Source organism: Neopelma chrysocephalum, unplaced genomic scaffold (genome assembly GCF_003984885.1).
Source record: "Neopelma chrysocephalum unplaced genomic scaffold, ASM398488v2 Primary Assembly neopelma1_84, whole genome shotgun sequence".
In the NCBI taxonomy this organism is placed as follows: Eukaryota; Metazoa; Chordata; class Aves; order Passeriformes; family Pipridae; genus Neopelma; species Neopelma chrysocephalum.
In genome coordinates this window covers 3,791,867-3,812,467 of record NW_020897746.1, presented here as the reverse complement: position 1 = coordinate 3,812,467, position 20,601 = coordinate 3,791,867, and the positions used below count along the sequence as shown (strand labels likewise).

The 20,601-nt window shown below is 51.5% G+C and overlaps 1 protein-coding gene across 6 annotated transcripts in view; it reads right to left on the bottom strand.

Moving 5' to 3' along the window:
* SEPT9 (septin 9) overlaps positions 1-20,601 on the bottom strand; it is a 136,579-nt gene that overhangs the window by 65,335 nt on the left and 50,643 nt on the right. Inside the window, exon 1 of one of the 6 annotated variants that reach the window (XM_027691563.1) lies at positions 6,303-6,467. The exons of the other annotated variants lie outside the window; for them this stretch is intronic. Within the exon in view, the coding sequence (XP_027547364.1) occupies positions 6,303-6,357 (55 nt within the window). The 5' untranslated portion in view covers positions 6,358-6,467. Of the gene's footprint in view, positions 1-6,302; positions 6,468-20,601 lie in introns of those variants that run through there. 6 annotated transcript variants of the gene reach the window in all.

The following is a 20,601-nucleotide window of genomic DNA, read 5'->3' as shown; positions in this document are numbered from 1 at the left end:
GCTGCCTGACACTGGCAGCGCCTACACCCAGGCAACAGGTTGGCATCCTGTTAACCCAAATTGCCCTAACTTGGGTGCCAGCAACAGGGTACCATTGCAGCACTGGAAGGATGCAGGGGGACAGTCCTCCCGTGACATCTCAGCTTTTGGCTGAGATGCAAACCAGCCAAGAGCCAGCTTGGATGGACACTGCACATGGGCCACCACTCTGAATGTGTCCCCAGGAGACCCAAGGGCTGAGCTCCATCCAGCAACCTCAGAGAAGCAATCAGGGTAAAAGCCTGAGTCACAGTCATCAGGAAATGAGAGCTTTTTAGAATAAGTTGAAGTCAGCAACAAACCCCTTCTTGCCCAAGGGATCCTCCTTACCAGCATTATTTGAGGCAGAGGAGGAAGTCAGGAGGGCTCTCCTGCACCCAGGAGGGCTCTCCCTGCACAAGCACCAGCACGGCAGGTGGGTGCAAACTGCTGATGCCTCCATCAGAGGGGTGCCAGAACCAAATAATACCCTTGCAGGTATGAAATGAGAAGTGGCCAGGACACAACCTTATCCTCCTGCTGAAGGGGACAGCTTACCCCACAAAGAGTTGCCCTGATGGACCCCGACTCCCACCAAACAGGCACAGCCCCATCAGAAACTGGACTCAGACCCATTGACTCATTTTACAGGCTTGAAACAAGTTTAACCAGGGTTTAGGATCACTTGGCTTGTTGCCTCCACATCCCACTCTTAAAGACCAGGAAAGTGCCAGAGCTCACTGCAGCAGGAGGAGTCTGGGAGGTTGGGAGAGCTTGCACAATGGTCCTGCCTTAAATATCAAAGTCAGAAACATGAATATCTGAAGTGATTATGGGCTCTGAAGTCTCCATTACTGTGTTTGGATTTATGACAAGTTCCAGTCCAGGCTTTTGTGGCTGCTGTCTGTGTCCTGGGAAAATGGGCTGAGTAGCTCCCTGCAAGGAAGGGCAGCAAACCAGAAATTAAACCAGCACGCTGTGGGAGGCCACAGGACACCCAGAGGTGCCAGGACCCTCATTTAGCCTCAAGGTTGCCTACATGTATTGGCCAAGAGACAAAGCCATGGTCACCCAAATCTATTAGGCATGACCCAACGTGTTCTAGAGGTGCTTCCTACTCACTCCACTGCCCTAAACTGCCAAGAGGCAATCGGCAAAGAATAAAGCATTTTAGGTGATTCCCTTACAAAGGGAAAGATGCTACCAAGGTCCCAGAGACTGGTGAGTACTTGAAGAGCCAGAGTGGTGTACGTGCTCCAAGCCTTGACTCACCTCCAAGCACCAGCACTGCGCTTGCACAACCGAAGTAGCTGCCCTGGATCCAGTTTTAAGTCTCATCCTCTTTCCGTCCCTTCCCACTCAGACACTTCTGAAAGGTTTCTTTATGATTAGCACAATTAGCTCGCTTTGCCCAAGATTGATCCCAAATGGAAAGCAAGAGCTCATCTGTACCAGCCAACACTGGAAGCTCTCCATGCTGTCGCAGAGCCAAGGACACTCTGCTCTGTGCCGCAGTGGTTGCCCGTCCCCAAGGACACACAGACCAGCCCTCCTTGCAAGAGAAGACTATAAACAACAGTAGAATAATTCTACATCCTAACCAGGGCCAGAGGCTATCCCCAGAGTCCAGCTCACGTGGACAGAGAGATCCACATCCTGTTCTTCCCTTTCCCACTCTCTCACCATTTTTTCATTCCCAATGAATTAAATATACTCGGGGAAAAACCCAACCCACTGCTGTAACCAGGCAGATGTGAGTTTTTGACTCTGTGGTTTGAAGGCCAGTTCTGCAGGGTAAGATACAACTTCTGCTGGGGAAGACACAAATCCTCCCTTCCCGCAGCCACCTTCCCCTGGCTCCTTCCTCTCCTACCACATGATGATTTGGCAGAAAACTCCCATGCATTCCATCTCTTGTCTCAGACTGGAAAATGTAGATAAGAAGAATGGAAAAAGAAAGAAAACTCTCTGAAGGGGCTGCAAAGTTCAACTTTGAGCATATCAGAGGTGACTTTGCTGTCTCAGAGCAGCAGCTACATCAATCAGTGGCTCTTCCTCTGCCCACCATCGGAGCTGGTGATGAAGAGCTCCAGGAGAGACCAGTTTCGGTATGACTGTTTGGGGACAGCCCAGGAAATCCAACAATTGACATTCAGGAGCTTTGCTTCACTCCTAGAGCTGAGACGATCCAAGATGTAATCGGAAAGATCTTTTTGCGTTTCCTTTTCCAGGCATTGAACGTGGGCACACGTGGGACCGTTAGTCACTCGCTCGGCCTCCCAGCCCACTCCCGTGCGTGCGAGCCCAGAGCAGGGCTCATCCTGCAGACCTTTAGGCTGGGCTTACAGGACAGACCTTGAATCCAAGCGAGATGCTTACACAAACATGAGGCACATCCCATCTCCAGGGCTTTTCGCTGCATTGAATTCAAGCCCCGTCACCCACACAACGCTGTGACCATCCCGCTGGCACGTTCCTGCTAATATTAGCAGCAGGGCTGAATCCCAGCATCCGCAGCACACGGCAGCAGCTGCTCCCCAGGGCAGCAGGCATGCGGGATGCACCGCAGCCACGTGGCCCAGAGACATCCCGGGCATTTGCTCAAGGAAATTTTAAGGACGAGTCCATTGAGTTTCACGCATGTAGAAAAGCCTATTTATAAAGCAGCCCCCTGCTGAAAACGACCTGGGTGATGGTTTTCTGATGACCCTTAAAACCGGGACATAACTTAGCATGAGTTTGTACCTCATGAGACAAAGTCTGTTGCTGAAATACTAAAAATACCCCGCGTTAGGTGGTGAGAGAAGTATGTGTCTGTAGGGAAAGTGTGCAATAGTATAAAAGAATAAATAAAATAGCCAGAGAAGCCTTCCAATCAGCAGTGCCACGTCCTGGCAGGGCTGGAGGCTCCCTGCCCTCAGTGCCCAGCTCAACAGCACTGCCAAGGCTCGCCCACCAGCCAGCACATGTTCCCTGAGAGAGCCGGGCAACGGGAAGATCAGGGATTAAGCACCATCAACAAATGCTGTCCCACGGTTTCTGCCAGAGCAAAGCTGCCAGCCTGTTTCCCCACCAGGATCTAGCTCTAGACACCACACTGAACTGCTGGGCACCCTCCTGCCTCTCCATGCACTTACTCGGCACTTCCACCACGCACAGCTCACACCCACGATGACAGTTTGTGTTTCAACATTGCGAGGAAATGAATCTGGTGTTGACTGACAGTGCTGGCAAAGGCAAGGAGTGCTCAGCATCCCTGCTGCCAACTCACCACCGGCAACTGCCAGCAAAGGCACACCTCAGTTATCCCTGGGACTCCGCTCAGCAGCAGCCACATCCCACTGGGATGAGGGGCTGGAGCAGACCTCTTCTGTCTCACTACCAGGCAGTAGATACTGAGTGCACGGTGCTTTACACCTTCAGCAGGAAGACAAGTACCACACTGTGGAATTATCTCTGGGCATTCTCACAACCAACCAAACTTGGGAACAGGAACATCTACCCCCTCTGCAGACACCGACATTCCCATATCACCCAACCTGAACTGGGTGAGGGTGGTTTAGGGAGTACACAATGTTAACACACTGCACAAGCATCCCACCACCTGGGCTGATTTACCACTGCAGTTTCCCTTCCCTGCAGCTCAGGGGCCTGTGCCTGAGGCACCAGGGAGCTGAGGGATCTGCCCTCTGAGGCAGAGGTGAGCTTGGGAAGCACTGCTGCTACCACGGCTGAACCAGCCGCGCTTCTGAAAACCTGCCAAAATCTATAAACCCAGGGGCAGAACTATTATACTCTCTAAATCCTGGAAAACCACAGACCTAATGATGCTCTCCCCCAGTAGAGATGAGGAAGTTCTTGTCAGTCAAATAAGCGAGATTAGGATCATAGAATGGTTTAGGTTGGAAGGCACGGTACAAATCATCTATTTCCAACCTCCTTGCCATGGGTAGGGACAGCTTAGCATAGACAAGGTTGCTTACAGCCTCATCCAATCTGGCCTTGAACACTTCCAGGGATGGGACATCCACACTTTCTCTGGGCAGAAGCCTCTGAACTTCCCTAGTGCCCTCCCCACAGGACATGCTGGTCAGTGCAAGGTGGGCACATGAACTGCTGCCTGATGCAGCCATCCCCATCACATCATCGGGCTCAAGAGGAAGAACACACTCTGCTCTGCTGTCTTTTCTTCACATACGTTGCTTTGATTTGGAAACTAAACTGGAATTGAGTACCTCGTACTGCTTCCCTCTCCCAAGGGACCCTCACATCTCCTCGGGCCCACATAGACTGGCAGCTCCACAGCCGAGGCTGCAACTGCCTGTCTGCCACAACACAGCAGGGACAAGAAACCTATGGGCCCTATGCCAGGAAGGGATGCTGCGAGGAAAACAGGCAGGGATGCTACAAGGAAAACAGGCAGGAACAGCCAGGGTGACTGGGGAGGGCAGGCAGTGTGTGACCGGCAAGAACAAAGAAGGCTTTGGCTGATCTGGTGTTTCTGCTCCACGGTATTTTTGGCTGATCTTTCCTGCTTGGCCAGGGGCTGCCCCGGGTTGAGATACCCACCCAGCAAACAAGGACACTGCATCTCCTGCCCTACAGGCTAGAGATTAATTGCCGTATTCTTGGGAAGCTGCAGTGCAACACAGAGCTAATTAAATTGTGAAACAGTAGCCCGGATCCCTGCTCAAGGGCAAGACCAGACCTTTTGGCTGCAGATGCACAGAGCTTTCCCCAGCCTTTGCCTCTGCACAGGCAGAAACCATGAAGTGCTCCATGGACTGAAAAAACCCGGCACTGCGGAGCGGCTCGGTGCCACCGAGGAGCACACACAGCCTGCACAAGCAGCCCCGAGGCCCGCAGCAGAGCCTTTATCATACCCAAGAAGGGAATTACTCATTCTTCAGAGATTTAAATGCAACTGGGGCAGGCGCGAGGAAAGCTGTAATTACATCAGCGCTCGGAGCCCTGCGGTGGGGAAGCTCACGCGTCCCCCAAGGACAGTTACAAAGGCGCCGTTGAACCCCAAGTGCCAAACAGATGGTGTATTCGGGTCGATCTTTGTGTCCCAACACTTGTTAGTCCCAGTCTTCCGAAGGGACGTGACTTCCCTCAGCCTCCTGCTATGCCCTCCACTCCCAACTTCAGCTGGAGAAAGCCCGGAGGCTGGGAATAGAGGACACGAACGTGTTTAAACCTTACGACGAGGACTGCAGAGACCCCAGCTTTGCCACCCGTTTCCTGCCTGACCTGGAAGAGGAACCCTTGTGCTCTCAGCTTCCTCAGCTACCCAGCAGGAAAAACACCACGGCGCTCCTTCCCGAAGGAAAGGCTGGATTCTCCAGGAGGCGGTGAAGGCGGCTCAGCCTATAGCCGTGTACGCGCAGCCCCTGGATAAGCTTTCACCGCGGCCCCCAGATCTCCGCTATTTCTTGTGGGCTTTTTTTTTTTTTCTAGAAACCGCTGCACAAAGCTCAGCTTGGGTCGCTGCCAGGACGTGCGAGTGCACAGGGACGGAGCTGCTCTTCCAAAACTCTGCTCGGGAAGATGAGCTCCCCCGAGCCGATCTCTCAACGCCTGCCTCAGGCACAACCCCCCAGCCCTCTTCTGCCTGTCTCTGACTCCCAGACCCATCTGGCAGCAGCACGCTTCCCGCTAGCTTAGTTTTTTTTCGCCTGAAAAAGCCAGAACAGCAGGCAAGAGGCACAGACCCGGGGAGAAGCCATCCCACAAGGGGATCCTCCGTCAGAGAGCAAGGCAACGCTCCGGGCGACTGGAGCTCTGCCACGGGACAACTGCAGAGCTCTCGAGGGCGGGCAGCTCCCGCTATGGGAATATGTAAAACTTCGGATGGTTACCCACATCCCAGCTACTCCAGGGTTGTGTTTGTATCCCAAAGCTGGGAGTCGACAGAAGGGCCGGTGCCTCGTTTTTTTCAGACTTTCAGTCTCGTCAGGCGGGTGTTTTCAGCTGAAAAGACTGTACAAATCAACTCGGGAAAGGCAGGAAGGCAGAAAACATCCCGTAAGCCCCTGCCTTGGCAGATACCACCGGGCGCAGCCGCTCCCAGGGATGACGCCCCCGTTCCTTTCAGCCTTCCCCACCCGCGGGGTGACACTCGGGACCGCCGGGGTGTCAGCGGCGGGGGGAGAGGCAGCAGCCGTGCCCCGGCGGAGCCGAGCCGAGCTCACCCCGCTCCGCCGCCGCGGCAGCTCCTCCCAGTTTAGCCCCAAAAGCAGCTTCCCCGCGCGCCGGGGCTCCCCATCCCTGGGGCCACCCACCTTCGAAGTCGGAGATGATGCCCTCCAGGTGGGCGCTGACGGCCGGGTCGGTCATGGCGGGGCGCGGGGCGCTGCCCCCCGGCTCCGCGGGTGCGCAGCAGCCGCCGCCGCCTGCGGCCCGAGCGAATGGCGGAGGGCGAGCGGCTGCGGCCGCCCCCCGCCCCGCCGGGCAGCGAGCCATGCCCCCGGCCCGGCCCAGCCCAGCCCGGCCCGGCCCGGCCCCTCGCCGCGCACTGGCTGCTCCCCACGCCCGTCACGCCGCCCGCCCCTCCGCGGCCCGGCGGGCGGGACCCCCGCACCGCCCCGCACCTCCGCCAAGTGCCGGAGGGTGGAAGGGGCACCCCAGGCGGGAGCCGGGCACTGCCCGCCCGCGGGCGAACGGCACCGTGCGGGTTCGAGCGCGTCCCGCACCCCCCCGGCCCGGGAGCGGCGCGGCAGAAAGGATGGGCTGAACGCCCGAACCCCGCGCCCGCCGCACCCCTCCGTGCCCCCCCTCCGCCTGGTAAGGGATAACAGCTTGGGATAACAACGCAGCGCTGCCCCAGGACGCGGGTGGAACCAGCCCACACGGGTGGGTCAAGCCCCCGGTGTTCTCCAGCACCGATAACCCTTTTGCTCCCCGGTTTGCCCATCTTTGGAAAGGGGCAACTTGGCCACCTCCCGTCTTACAATTTCTCAAAATCAAACCAGCACTAGAACCAGTTGCGCTAATCCGTCACTGCCAAATCCAAGCAGCCAGCTCTGAAAAACCATCACTGTAGCAGCAGGAGGGGCAGCAAAACTTGTCCCGAAGCTGAGTGCCGCTGGGCATGACTGCGGTGAGCCCAGGACTGCGTTTCCAATGCTGCCGCAGCTCCCTCCCCTCCAGCCAGAGCCAGCGAGGCAAAGCCCCAGCTCCAGGCATTGACACCAATCCCTTCCGTGGCACTGCTGCCTCCTCCCCACCTCTCACACGTTCTCAGTCTGAGCACCTCTCTCCTCGCTATCTGATGTTTCTCCCTTCCCGTGTTGATTCAGATCCTGCCCTCTTGACCCTCTTTTATCCTCCCCACCCTGTTTTAATAGCATCATTTTAAAGTGATGATACCCACTGAAATGTGTCCGGGCACATCAACAGGAAAAGAAAAATTAATGGGTTGGGCTTTTAGTCCACTTTGGGTAAACTATAAAGAAAAATCATGCAAAGCAGTAGTACTGTTACCATCTGTCACTGCAGATAGTACGTGCTTCATCACTGATGTCATACTTTAAATTTCACATTGTCAAAGTCTGCAAACACCACAGACTCCCCAAGACTGTACATGAACCACAAAATGAAGCCAACAGTACCAATTTCCCAGACTCAATAAGCTCCAGGTTTTCCACGCTGTTAATAGCTTGAGATTATAATCCAAGGAAAGGCATTACTTGAAAACATGAGAACTGCTTAAACAGTCTTGAGAACGCACCTTTAAAATAGAGGTGTGGTGTTTCAAGGTAGACACAGCGGTTTTCCTCCGCTTTGACAGACAGCAGCACTCAGCTCTTTCATTTCTTGCCCTCCTGGTGATGTCAACCAACATATTACAGCAGTACAGGGAGGAACAGGCTCTGCATCTCTGTGCATCACAAGATGGAAATGGAAATGCCTCCCCATCCAGTGTCTGTAAAGCTCCTTGGCATCTTCCCTGCCTGAACACCATTACCTGTTCCCAATGCCTTGGAAGAGAACAGGAATGAAGGTGGACCTGTGGCTCCTGTGACACTGAGCTCAGCCCCCGGGGGCTGGGTCCCTGCTGTCCCTACCACGGGGAGCACTGGTAGCTGCCACATCCCACAGGATGATCCTGCATCGCTGGCATTGATTTTTGAAAGAAAGCGTCTTATTTTTCCCTTCGCAAGTGCTCATATGCAGGTCACATCCGCAATCCATTTCTAACAGGTAAAAATGTAATTGTCAATAATTACCTTTATTACTGACTGAGAAAAAAAAGCCACTTTGTTAAAAACTACGGATGACTCCCTCACTGGAAGAGCAGAACACGGATTAGCCTTTTGCAAAGGATGTTAAGCATCCTAACTCCCCTGTACATCCTCATCACAAGGCTGTAGAATAGGTTTAAAGTAGGGAAAAAATGAACTAAGCAAGAGAAGCTAAAAATCATTATTGTGAAAAAGACTTTTAAAAAGCAATAGGGTCATTCTGAGGAAGGACCAAGCACATCTTTTGATGTTCAGAGTCTTGCAAATCCCATAAGATTCAGTATCAGACCCACTGCCTGGAGTTTAGTGGCCTCCCCTCTGAATTAGGTCACACAGGAACTGGTGTGACACTGTGATGGGGGCTCTGCTTTTGAGGTCAACTGGAGGCAAGAAGAAATAAACCACTAGAAAAAAAACTCTATTTCTTGATGGATTGTGAGTAGTGAGAGTCACGATGACGTCTGCCGGTCTCGTGCAGTAGATGAAGGAGCTCAAAGCACTTCAGCAGAAGAGTTTGAGGCAGTTTGGTTTAGTCTCAGTTCCCCAGGTCACTCCGTGTTTCCTAAGCAAAGACAATGTTATCATCCTGGATCTAATAAAAGTTTAGCAAATCAACGGGCCTCGAAGAGAGCCCCAAGAAGTGTGAAATAAAATATCCGGACTATAAGTAGGAGTTCCTTTTCATTAAAACCAGCTGGTTAATATTGCACCCATGTGCACCTAAGGCACTGAGAGGGGGAGAGAAAAATGGAAAATTACAGCAAGTAAAGAATAACAAGAATATCCAGAGCTCTAATAGTAAATATTTAAAGCAGGAAGGTATGTAAACAGCTCACCCTACAGCACATAACCCAAGCGCCTGCTGGTAGAGGAGGAGCAAGCTTTCCTCAGGGAGATAAGCCCATCCTTCTCTCTCATGGAGACTCTCTTGCCCTTTTATCTGATTTAGCCATGTCAGAGGCATGGCTTTGCAAGACCAAAACAAATCATCCACTTGTCCAATCTGCGCATAACCAAACACCATTTCATCTGGTTTTCTACCTGCATATTCAACCCCAAAGCTTATGTTTAGCTAAATGCTTCTTCTAGAAAGACAGGCAACCCTGGGAAGCTGAGCACCCACCCCAGAGGGATCTGCCTCCTCCCCTGGAATTTGTTTTTGGGGTTCCCCATCAGCATAGCACAAGTGTGTGTCGTATTCATCCAAATGCAGTTTTGGCACAGCCTCTGCTTTGCCCTTTTCTGGTAGATCAAGGGGATTAAGGACCCTGAGCCTTCTCCTGGTGAAAGATCTCCCACACTGATCACATCACCTACACTCCCTTTGATAAAGTAATCAGGTTCTGCTCCTTCTGTCCTTGTGTCAAGTATTTCCTTCAGTCATTTATCTGGCTTTCCTGCTCCTTTCTCCCTACATTTCACAAGTGTTTGTCATTGGATTTTAACTATTATCTTAAAAGAGAAGGAACTCACTTCTTAAAAGAGAGAAGATCACATCTCTTCCATCACTTGCTGCTCCCCTTGCTCACACAACTGATGGTCTCACTCACTGTTTTTACTGTATCAGAGGCCTCACCTCAAGCTCCTGGTTGGATGAGACCTTTAGGATACTCTATACAGCAACTGCTGTCCAAGATAAAATCCCTCTTCTGCAAACCCTCCTGGCTGAAGGAGGGGTTTAGGTAAATGACTTTCCTTTCTGTTTTACATTACAACGGAAATATTTCTTTTTCCTTTCTACCATAGGCCACTGTGAGCACTGACTGCCCCGCCTTCTCTCCTTCACCATCACTGTGCTCTTCAGATGAGCAACAAAGTTCCTGCAAAGTTGTTTTGTTGGCCTGGAAGGGATTTCCTGCCCTGAAAAGGCAGTCTGTAAAATCTGCTGATCACTCAGTTATAGATACCAAGCTAAAATTAGATCAGTGCCATTATACTGGCAGATGCAAGAAACCTTGACCCTTGTCCCCTGGGTACTGTATTACCCCTGGGCTCTCCTGCCCTCCAGGCAGTGAGATGCCTCAAAGGCTTCTCCAGATCCCAACAGACCACAAGGCAGAGGAGACCTAGAAAATCACTTCAAGGAGAAAAGCACAAGAGAGAAAAAAACTCAAAGAAACAGCAGGTATGGGTGTTAGAAGATCCCTTATCAAGACAGGCTAAGGCAGAAAAGGGACTTTCCTATCCAAACACTTTTTAAACAGCACTGTACAGTTTCCTTGCAGGCTGCTAAGAATGCAGTTTTTCAGGCAGATTTTCTTCCTCCCACAAGTCTAAGTTTTTCTGAACTCTTGCAGCTCTTATCGGTCTCAGGATCTGCTGCAGTCATGAGCATCAGGCTGGGTTAGAATGGGGCCATGAGTCATTGTGGCTACCTGAGCCTTAAATTATCTCCTACACAAAACCAGGTAATTCACTCACAGGATCTTCCCCTTCCTCCTCCTATTTTAATTAGAAAACAAAACTCTTTATTGATTCTGGCCTCTTCTATAAAACACTTTGACCAAGACTCACTGACCAAAACTACTACGTAGGAACAGCTAAATATTATTATTAACCACTTGATGGTTCTATTGAGAGTCCAAATATCTTTCCTTGCTGCTGATCAGAGATGAACCATCCTTCCCAGCCTTTACGGGAAGGTTCAGTGAGTGGGTGGAGGCACTTGAGACACCAACCCATCATCCCCACAGCTCAAGCACAGGGCAGCACTGGCAGCATCAACACAGAGTAACAGACACATACTAACCCAGATGAGGCAGATTTTGAAGGTGAAGGAATGGTGAGTCACAGCTCTTCTCTCTAAGCCAAAAAAAAAAGGCTGTTGCCATGACCTTCCCTTCCACTCCTCTGCTCCCTGCAGCTGCTCAGTTCCTGTGCTGCTTCTGCCCAAAACCCATTTCTGCTTCCAAACCTACCAGGAAGAGGCACAGTCATCTCCATATCACAGCTGGGGAAACTGAGGCACATCACAGGCATCACTCACAAACAGGGAGCTGGCAAGTCATAAGACCAGAGCTGGCTGTGGCAGGGAGCAGTGCTGAACCCAGCTCCCAGCTCCTTGGGAAGTGCTGGTGTTACTGGCTGGGGACGAGGGGACTCCAGAAGGAAAACCAGAGACGCAGTTCCCATCACCTCCGCCCATAGTTTCATGTGGATGACAGCACGAATCCAGCCCTGATTACGCAGAAATTGTCATGAAAAAAGGCTCTTTCCCAAGACTTCAGGCTCTTCCTGCTTCCAAAGGAGTAGGAAATAAAAGGAAGACGGACGCACTTCAGTGCTAGTCACACTTCCCTTCCTTTGCAAGGAAACTCAGATCATGGGAAAAGTTAAAATGATTCAAAATAGGTTTGCTGGTTTGAGATTTCTGGATAGTTAACTGATTTTTTTTTGGTAAAGAAAACGCAGACAGATCTCATCCCTTAGTGCCACAGAGCTACACAGCCCCCATCACCAACACAGAGCCAGAGTTCTGTACTGAAAGGATCAGGTAACTCTGAAGACCGGATAACAGAAAAAGGATGAAATCTGGAAGAATGATGGAAGGTCAGTACCTAAAGGGCTTTTAATAGAGGCTTTGCTCATGACAAGAGCATCAACACAAAGGACCTCGCTGCACCAGTGGGTCCCAGCATGACCATGAGCCACCAACACCACACAGTCAAAGAGAGCACAGTCCTAAAATGTATTAAATGAAACACTTCCAGCAGCAAAGCAGAAATCACTAGTGCTCCATCTTGAGTCATCCTGGCTGCCCAGCCTCACTCACACACCACGTGAAGGTGGAGAGGGGATGGGGCTGCCAGAAGCATCACCCACAGATGTGCCACAGGGGAGAGCTGCTGGAGGCAAAGATCACTGTTGCCAGGGGAACAAAACAAAAAAACCCCAATCTCAACCCAAACATGGGTATGGTATAAACAGATCAATAAGAGAGGAAATGAGAAGAAGATTTTACCAGCTACTGGTAGGAGATATAAAGGGACTGCTGCGAAATCAAGGGTGCAAAAAGCCAAACAGGTTTCTGTTTCTAGGAAATAAAATACAACCAGGGGAAGGAGATGGTCCCTGAGCCTACAGCTTCTCAGATATTCAGTGCACAAACAGGGGACACAGCAAACTTGGTGTTCTGGAACAACCTTGGAGCTGAAATGCCCCATTGGAGCTGGGTGGGTGGAGAAACAACTACAGACACTATGCTCCTGCAGTCCCTTCTCCCCACCTCCAGCAGGGCCACGGCTGTGAAGATTAAGGTTTAACTTCATTTCAAGCTTAACTCCATGAAATCAGTGTGCAGAGTAGATACTGGCTTATTCTTGAACAGGACAAGGGGATGCATCACGTATCATTACACTGAGCAAGGCAAGGGGAGGACCAACATCCATCCTCTCATCCTGCTAACCTGAAAACAGAGTTGAGTCTGTCCTGCACCCCATGTGTGCTCATCCTCGATGGGCAACAACACCTCCACTGCCTCCCTGGGCCTCCAATGAGGTCACTTGGGGCTCCACAAGTGCTCAAGTGGGATTCAAACCAGGCACCTGGTCCCACTGCTTGCCAGCAGGAAGGATGCTGTAGGTCAGCACTCCCCATGCTGGGTTCCAGCAGCACATGGCTGGGCTGAGGGGCACAGCTCTGTCCCCTACCAACATCCTTCTGTGCCCCCCAAGCCTCGTCAACTCCAAAGAGCAATTAGGCTTTTTACCTGGTGATCTGTAAGCACAGGCTGAGCTCACTGTGCCCCCACCACTCTCGTGCCAGGGCTGGAGCCCAGCTTGAAGCATTTCACACAGAGACAGTGATTTTGGCTATTGTGTGTGCTGAGAACCTGGAAAGGGAAATGCTGTTCTGAGCCTGGGCCAGGAGCATTGTCCCAGCCACCCTGGTGCTCCCAGGAGGGCTGTGGTGTCCCCAGCACACTGGTGGAGCAGGCTGGCAGCCCACACGCCTGGGAAGGGAAAAAGGAAAGGAAGGGAAGCACAACTCCCTGGTGTTGATTAAACAGCAGGGGACACTTGCAGGGGAAGGAAATGGAAAGAGGATCAGGAACTGCATCTGCCTCAACCTCAGGCAGTTAAAACAAACTCAGTCTCAAGCCCTCGCTCTTCTCATTTAGTTTCAGGTCAGATGTTCCCAAGAACCTGGGAGGTGCAGTTCAGAATCCAAGCAGAAAACCGACTTAATTACTTTAATTATTTTAAAAAATTAATTATTAATTACAGCATTTTAATATTAAGGCCAAACAGGCACGAAACTCAGCATCACATGACAGCACAGATGTTTTAATAGAAACAAGAGGCTTCAGGAACCTTGCTCATCTTCTGATGAGTTTAACACACACAGGGCCCAGCACGTTTCCATTGGAAAACCTTCCCATGGGGCTGAGGGTGCATCTGACTCCAGAAGGAACTGCAGTGCCTGGGCCTTAAGGCAGGGAACACCTTCTCCCCATTTTCAGTGCTTGCACGCTTATGGTAGTTGCAGGGGGGGAAAGAGAAGGACACGGTCAGTCAGAACACTGGACCCCTTGGATAGAGACCATTTCCAGCACTGTAAACTTCCCAGCAGTCCCTAATTAGGGAGAATTTGCAGGAATAAATAAACCGGCAATGCTACAGGCATGCACTCCACTTCCAGATGTGCGTGTCTCATTTTCACGTGGTGTCCAAGGCAGGGCTGGAAACTCCATCCCCGCACAGCAAGGGGAGGAGGCAGGCACAGCGCAGGCTCTCCACCCCGAGCCCACCCCCTCAGCAGCCCCGCGGGTACAAATCCTATACCATCCTGCCTCCCCCCACACATCCCAGCTGCTCTGGGCACTGTCCTTCACCCTTCCGGTGCTCCCCATCCCTCTCCCATCAGACCCTACCGGACCCCCACAGGACCCTCCCGTCCCCGCTGCAGAGCAGGGCGTGAGCTGGGAAACGGGCTGTTACAGCCCCTGCCTCTGCTGCTCCCTCAGCCGCCTGCTCACGACCTTTTCAACCCAAAACTTTCCAGTCATAAATATACCAGCTTATGGCAGGAAACTTGCTTTTCTTATACTTCTGCCTCCTTCTCAGAGAGCCATTTCCAGCAGTTCGTGCTCCCAGCACCAGCCCCCGGTTGTTTCTCCCTGCTCCTCTGAGATATTTCAGGCATGCATTAAAATCTGCTGCAGCACAAAGACCCTAAAACTCCCTGTAAAGGCTCAGGAAGCACCAGGAGCTGCAGGTCAGGCCTCAGGAGCAGATGTACCTCCTGATCTCCCTGCTTACATCAAAGGTTTTATTATTATTATTTCTTTTTGACATAAACCAATTTGATAAGAACAATTCCCAGATGGAGCTGCAGCCCCACACCCACTCAGTTTCCTCTGGGCAGCATGGACACAGCGTGGGAGCTCACTGCACGATGGGAGGAGGACATAAGGGCAGAAGGAAAGGAAGGAGAGGAAGAATGAACACAATTTTCCTTTCCTTTTAAAGGCTTTGGCAGATGACAGTGAAAGGAGCAGCAGGGATGCTGAGGTGTGGCAATGAGAACCAAGCACCACCGGTGGCTTCCCTTTGCTCCAGCTCCACCACGCAGGGATGGGAAGGATGCACAAGTGGACAAGCATCATGGGCTGTGTGTTCCCACTTCCACGCAGATGGGAATTTGGAGTCACCCTGCAATGGTCTGGCCAGGGGAACCATGCCCTCAGCTCCGGCACCGCTGCTGCTTGGGAGAGCTCGGCAGGTCTAACATGGACACTCATAAAACTAGGCAAGATTGGTGCTGTTAAACTGCTGGGCTCAGGGAGTGCAAATGGCAAAGACATGGGCCAGCCTGGACCCATGGAGGGAGCAGCTGCCTTCAGCAAGGGCAAAGTCTGCCTTGGCTCTCACACCTCATTAAACTGTCCACTTGAAAAGTCTATTACAACCCTGTCAGGCTCACACCAGAGACACACCCAAGGTAACCCCCTCTAACCAAATCCCAGTATAATCCAGCAGACTCCAGGGACCGAGTGAGCTGAGCTGTGCTGGGCACCACTAAAGCAACAATCCCAAACTGTGGATTCAGGGGATCGACCCCAATAACAGGAGGTAGCCTGAAAGATCAGATTCCAGCTGCCTTTCCTGCTGCAAAAGCAGGGCAAAGGGGATGGCAAAGTCCCCTCTAACCAGCTTTCTGACTAGTACCACCCTCTGCTCCCCAGTCCATCTCTTACCCACCCAGCCCCGACAACACAGACTCAGCATTTTCTGCAGATGTAGAAGTTGCACAGCTGATTTAAAGATCTGGAGTAAAAAAAAAATAATAAAAAAAAATCCTGATTCAACATTTTTAGGGGAATTTCCTTGAGCTTCCTCTCCCTTTCCTGTGTTCAGCCACTGCTGCCTGTCCCAGCTCCTGCCCATGCACAGCCATGACTGTGGGCTCCCTGCCACAGGGCTCTTGTTCCTGCTGAGATTAAATCATTTCTGCAGGAGAGACCTGACACTGTCACCAGCACTCTTGAGCTCAACCCTGCCTTCTAGAAGAGACTGTCAACACCAAGGATCATCCCAAGCAGGACAACACTTGGGTTTCCCCCCTCCACACCTGCCCCAGTGCAGCTTTCCAAGAGCCATCCCTTGGCACAAGCCAGAGCCGGCACACGCGGCTGGGCGAGGCTGGGGATTTCAGCCTCCAGAAACAAAAGAGGATTGGGAAGAAAAAAAAGAAAAAAGTCAGTTGGGAGATGTGCTGCAAGCAGGCCAAAAGCAGGGCCCATCCAGCGTTACCCTAAATGGGAAAGAGGCCTGTGAGCACACTGGGGGCAGAGCACCAGCCACGGAGAGAGAGGGCACCAAGCCAGGAGGGAGAGGGGGAGATTTCTAGCAAGCAATACAAGGGGAGAGAAATTCCCCACTGGCAAATCCCCAACAAATGGGGCAGCAAAACCCTGGGGATGGGCTGAGTTTGGGGATCCCAGAATAGGGCAAAACTCAGAGGCACTTGGGCAACGCCTGCATTGCCACCAGCCACAGGGCACAGCCCTTCCTGAAGAAGTTGTGTGGAGCATTTTGGTGCAGGGTATTGGGCAATTAGCTCTGACACTCATGTTTCTAGATGAAGACAGCAGAGTTGAAATGTCCTGAAGGAGCAGAGCTGGCCCTGCTCCCCTGCAGTGACAGCCAGGTCTGGGCTATCTCTGCCCACATGCAGCCCATCCTGTTTGTACCCGTAACACCTGTGGCCAAGCCCAGCAGGGGAAGGGGAACAGAGCAAATTCCCGTTTCCAAGGAGATGTGGTCACTGCCATTACATCAAGCCACATGGAGATCAGATGGTGCTCATCTGCCATCTCCGGACTGCAGGCACCGTTTGCCACCCCATCATCCACACTGCTCTCTGGTGAGCTCAGCCTCACTCTGCTGACTTTTGTTAATACTTCATCTTTCCAAGTCTAGAATAACCACATCAGGTCAGGGAGTATTGGACTAGATGTTCCGCTAGCAGAATTAAACAGTCCCTGTTTATGAGAAGTTAAAATAAGGTAGGAACTAAATCTGAAATGTTTTTCCTTATAAAGGAATGACAGGAGGAAAGCGCTGCGTGCATTAAGCATCAGCCTTTCTCGTTCAGCAGGGACTGGCAGTGTCTATAAGCTCAAGGGATGTTGTTATTCCCACACAAGTAAGCGCAGATAGACCAACACAGCCACATTTACCTTAACACAAAGGAACACACTACCAGACCTGAGCTCTGTCCCTACATACCTTTCTTCTCCCCATATCTCCAGAAAAAAAAACCAACCCTGCAGCACAGAACCCCCAGTTTGGTTGGTTTAACAACCGGACAACATTCCTGAGAGTCAAATAAAACTGCCCTGCTGCTTCAATCCATTGCTGGAGTCCCTGGGGAGTTCTATCCTGCAAAAACACGTGCCTTGACGCGTCAGCAAGACCCTCTTAACAAGAAGGCCCTTAATCAATCTGCAGACACATGCTGTTGCCATCAGCTCCAGCCACAGAACTGCACATCCCTACCAGGGGCATCTCATCTGCAGCTCTGCTCCACTACTGTAGGTGGTTTCCAAACAAACCTTCTCCACAGCGCTTGCTTGTAACTTGGGAGAGCATTTCCTGCCAGCTGGAGGCTGGACAGCAATTCCTGCACTGCAGAGAAATGCTAACAGCCCAGAGAAGCTCCAGTTGCCTGCTCAGAGCCAGGGATGGTGACCTGACCCAGAAGCAGGGCTGGGCTGTCCCCGTTGTCACCATCCCCTGCACAGCCCAGGCGCTCACTGAGGTCTGCAAGCACAATGCTCTCGTGCAGCTCTGGTGAGCCAGGCATGGTGGAAGCAGCTAGAGGCCAATTTGCACATAAACAGCCAATTAGTTGCAGAAAGAGATGCCCACTTGGTCGCTTGCCAGTCTGCAGACAGATTTAAGACATGCGGGAATTGAATCTCCGGTCCAGATATCACTGTGGCCAAATAGGCCACCTCCTCTACTGGCCTCTGGGAGAGCCTCTGGCAGCACAATAAAAGGAGTATTTAGCAAAGCTACAGACTCGCTTGAAAAAACTTGAGGACGATGAGCCATTTTGCAGCCAAGCTTCGTATAAACACATTGATAATGCTGTTAGCATCGGGCCGGGGATGAATAGGGCTGCATGGCAACAGCAGGCTCCTCTGTCTGCCTCAAGAAAGCCCCTTTCTTGCAACCCACATGTTTAATCCATGATCTGTGTCTGCTGCCAGCCGCAGTCATACCAAAATCTGCTCACCTCATCTATCTTCTATATATCCATGGATTTAGGTGAGGTGGGAGCACAGGCAAAAATGCAGGGCTCGCTCACAAACTCACACTCTGTTCTGTGCTGTCCTGCTCTTCAGCAATGCCTCCTTCCCATCTTCATCAAACACCTTCATCAGTGTTCAATACAGAGATGGAGGCCAGTGGTGTGGAGCAGCCACAGCACCCTCATGTCAGAGGGGGCAAAAAGCTTCAGCGTCCACAGCTTTGATGAGGCTCATCTGAAACCAATTCTTAGACAAGACCCATTTCTGTACACTGTCATGGAATCATTGAATGGTTTGGGTTGGAAGGGACCTTTAAAGCCACCTAGTCCAACCCCCTGCATCAAGCAGGGACATCTTCAACTAGGTAATGTTGCTCTGAGACCTGTCCAACCTATCCAAGGTACATGTCTGCATCCCGCTGCCTCTCAAGGCACAGAGGCTGGGGGACAATCTAGCACCAAAAATCAATGTCACCAATTGCTCACAGAGACCCTCTTGCCTCACGTCCCCTCTGCACCTCTCAGAGAGGGACTGTACCAGCACTGTGAACAGGAAACAGTCTCACCAACCACACCATTAGCTGAGATGTGAACAGGATCAGAGCATCTTTGGTCTGCTGAGGACGACATTAGGTGTGGGACACTTGGATTCACCTTCAGTCATGTTGGTGCAGTCCCAGAATAAAGCCTGGGCGCTCATCCCTAACGGATCTGCCTTGATTTGGCTGTCACTCTGATTTGTGTCGCTCAGCAGCTTTGCTGAGCGCTCGAGGAAACGCAGGTTTGTGCAGCTCCTGGTCCCTGGGCTCAGCCAACCGTGCAGTGACCACAGTCAGCTCCACAACTGCACAGGGACTGACACGAAACACTCGTCCTGGCAGAGGAGGAGACAACGTCAGCAGAAGTCAAACTCCTGTAAATGCACTTGTGAAGACACTTCACTGAGTTTAAAGTGAAGTTCAACCTTTCCTCCTCAGCTACTGCTGCCACCTTGCATCACTCAGACCTGCTGACCAGTCACAACCTGCCATAGATTTCCACGGTCATTCCTGTGTAGTCATAAACATTTTATTAAAACTATGGAGCAAGCACTCCACGGCATAATGAATATTCATGCTGCCTTCCACAGCGATGAACTGGAATCCCAGCACAGTACAAGCTCTGCAAAGTCTTCTCTACCCGCTTGAAAGGCACAAAAGTGTGGGAGTTGAACAAGGATCGGTATTATCCACTAAACCACAGGATGAGCTTTGCAGGAACTGGCAGGCTGGATTGATTCCAGTTGCTAAAGAAGGCAAACAGTGCAGCCCAGCTCTCGCATGCCAGATGTGTGGAGCATCTGCAGATTTGAGAATGTGAAGACACCCCGTCCCCATCCCGAGAACCAGGCAGACTCCCTCACACAGCCCCAGCAATGCCTGTGCCTCAGAGGCAGAGTGGCACTATCAAACAATTCTTTATTTTCCTGAATTAGGCATTAAAAAAGCGTTTTGAAGACAGTGCATTCCTTTTACATCTTGCAGGCTTCTGGCTGATAGAGAAAAGAGCTGGCAAAACTCAAGGAAGGCTGAAAAAGGAATAAAACAAAATAAATCCCTCATCTTAGAAGGAAACAGGCACAGCCTCTGAGAAAGAAATAAAGTAAAATAAACCCCTCATAAGGAATCAGCCACAGCCTCTACACACCACGGAACAGCCAGGGGTTTGCCTGGGAAGATCTGACTGGAACTACATTAAGCAGCAGAAGGATGGGGATGAAACGGGCATATTCCAGGGAGAAACCAATCCAGACACAGTTCTAGGTGTCCCACACTGTCTGGGGCTTCCAGAAAAGTTTCCCATCCCAAAGACAAGGATCTCTTTGCATCTCATCACCACTCCTGATCTTTTACATGACAATAACTCTTGTTTTTCAACCATATCCAAAGACAGACTGCATGTCTGTATCTTTCTGCTATCACAAGGGCTTCCCCAGCCCATACCAGTCACACAAGAATGAATTTCCAGCCCCAGCAATTAGACCTGTTCAGCATTTACAGGATGTACTTGGTCTCTGTTTCCCTTCAGTGCTTCTCCTGAGGGAGTTGTACAGCTCTCTTGGAGCAGCATTGGAAGATCCCACAGGAACAGCCACATCATCACCCAACAAGCTATTCAGAACTCAATTATGAGGAGAACAAAATCTCCCAGCCTGGCAATGAAAAGGCCCCACTATGTGTTAACTGTGCTTTTGCTTCCTTCTCCTCTGACCTTCACACCCAGAGCTGGGAGCTCCTCAAGCCAAGCCCACTGACAGCGAGCACTGTCCCAGTTTGAGAGCCAAGAAAAGCCCCTGTGGATTAGAGCCTGTTGCTCCATGTGTTGTCAAAAGAACACAGGGCGTCAGAAATCACTCGAAGGGCCAGGGACTGTCATGTATGATCCAGATTTATTGCTATTCTCCTTCCCCAGGGCCCCTGGAAATCTTGAAGTGCCCTGGCTTCAGGGCAAGCCCGTGAACTGCAACTCCTCAAAGCCCACGTCCTGCTGCTCTCCACTTTCCCGCTCCACCCAGCCCCAGAAGCTCCCAGAGGTGTGG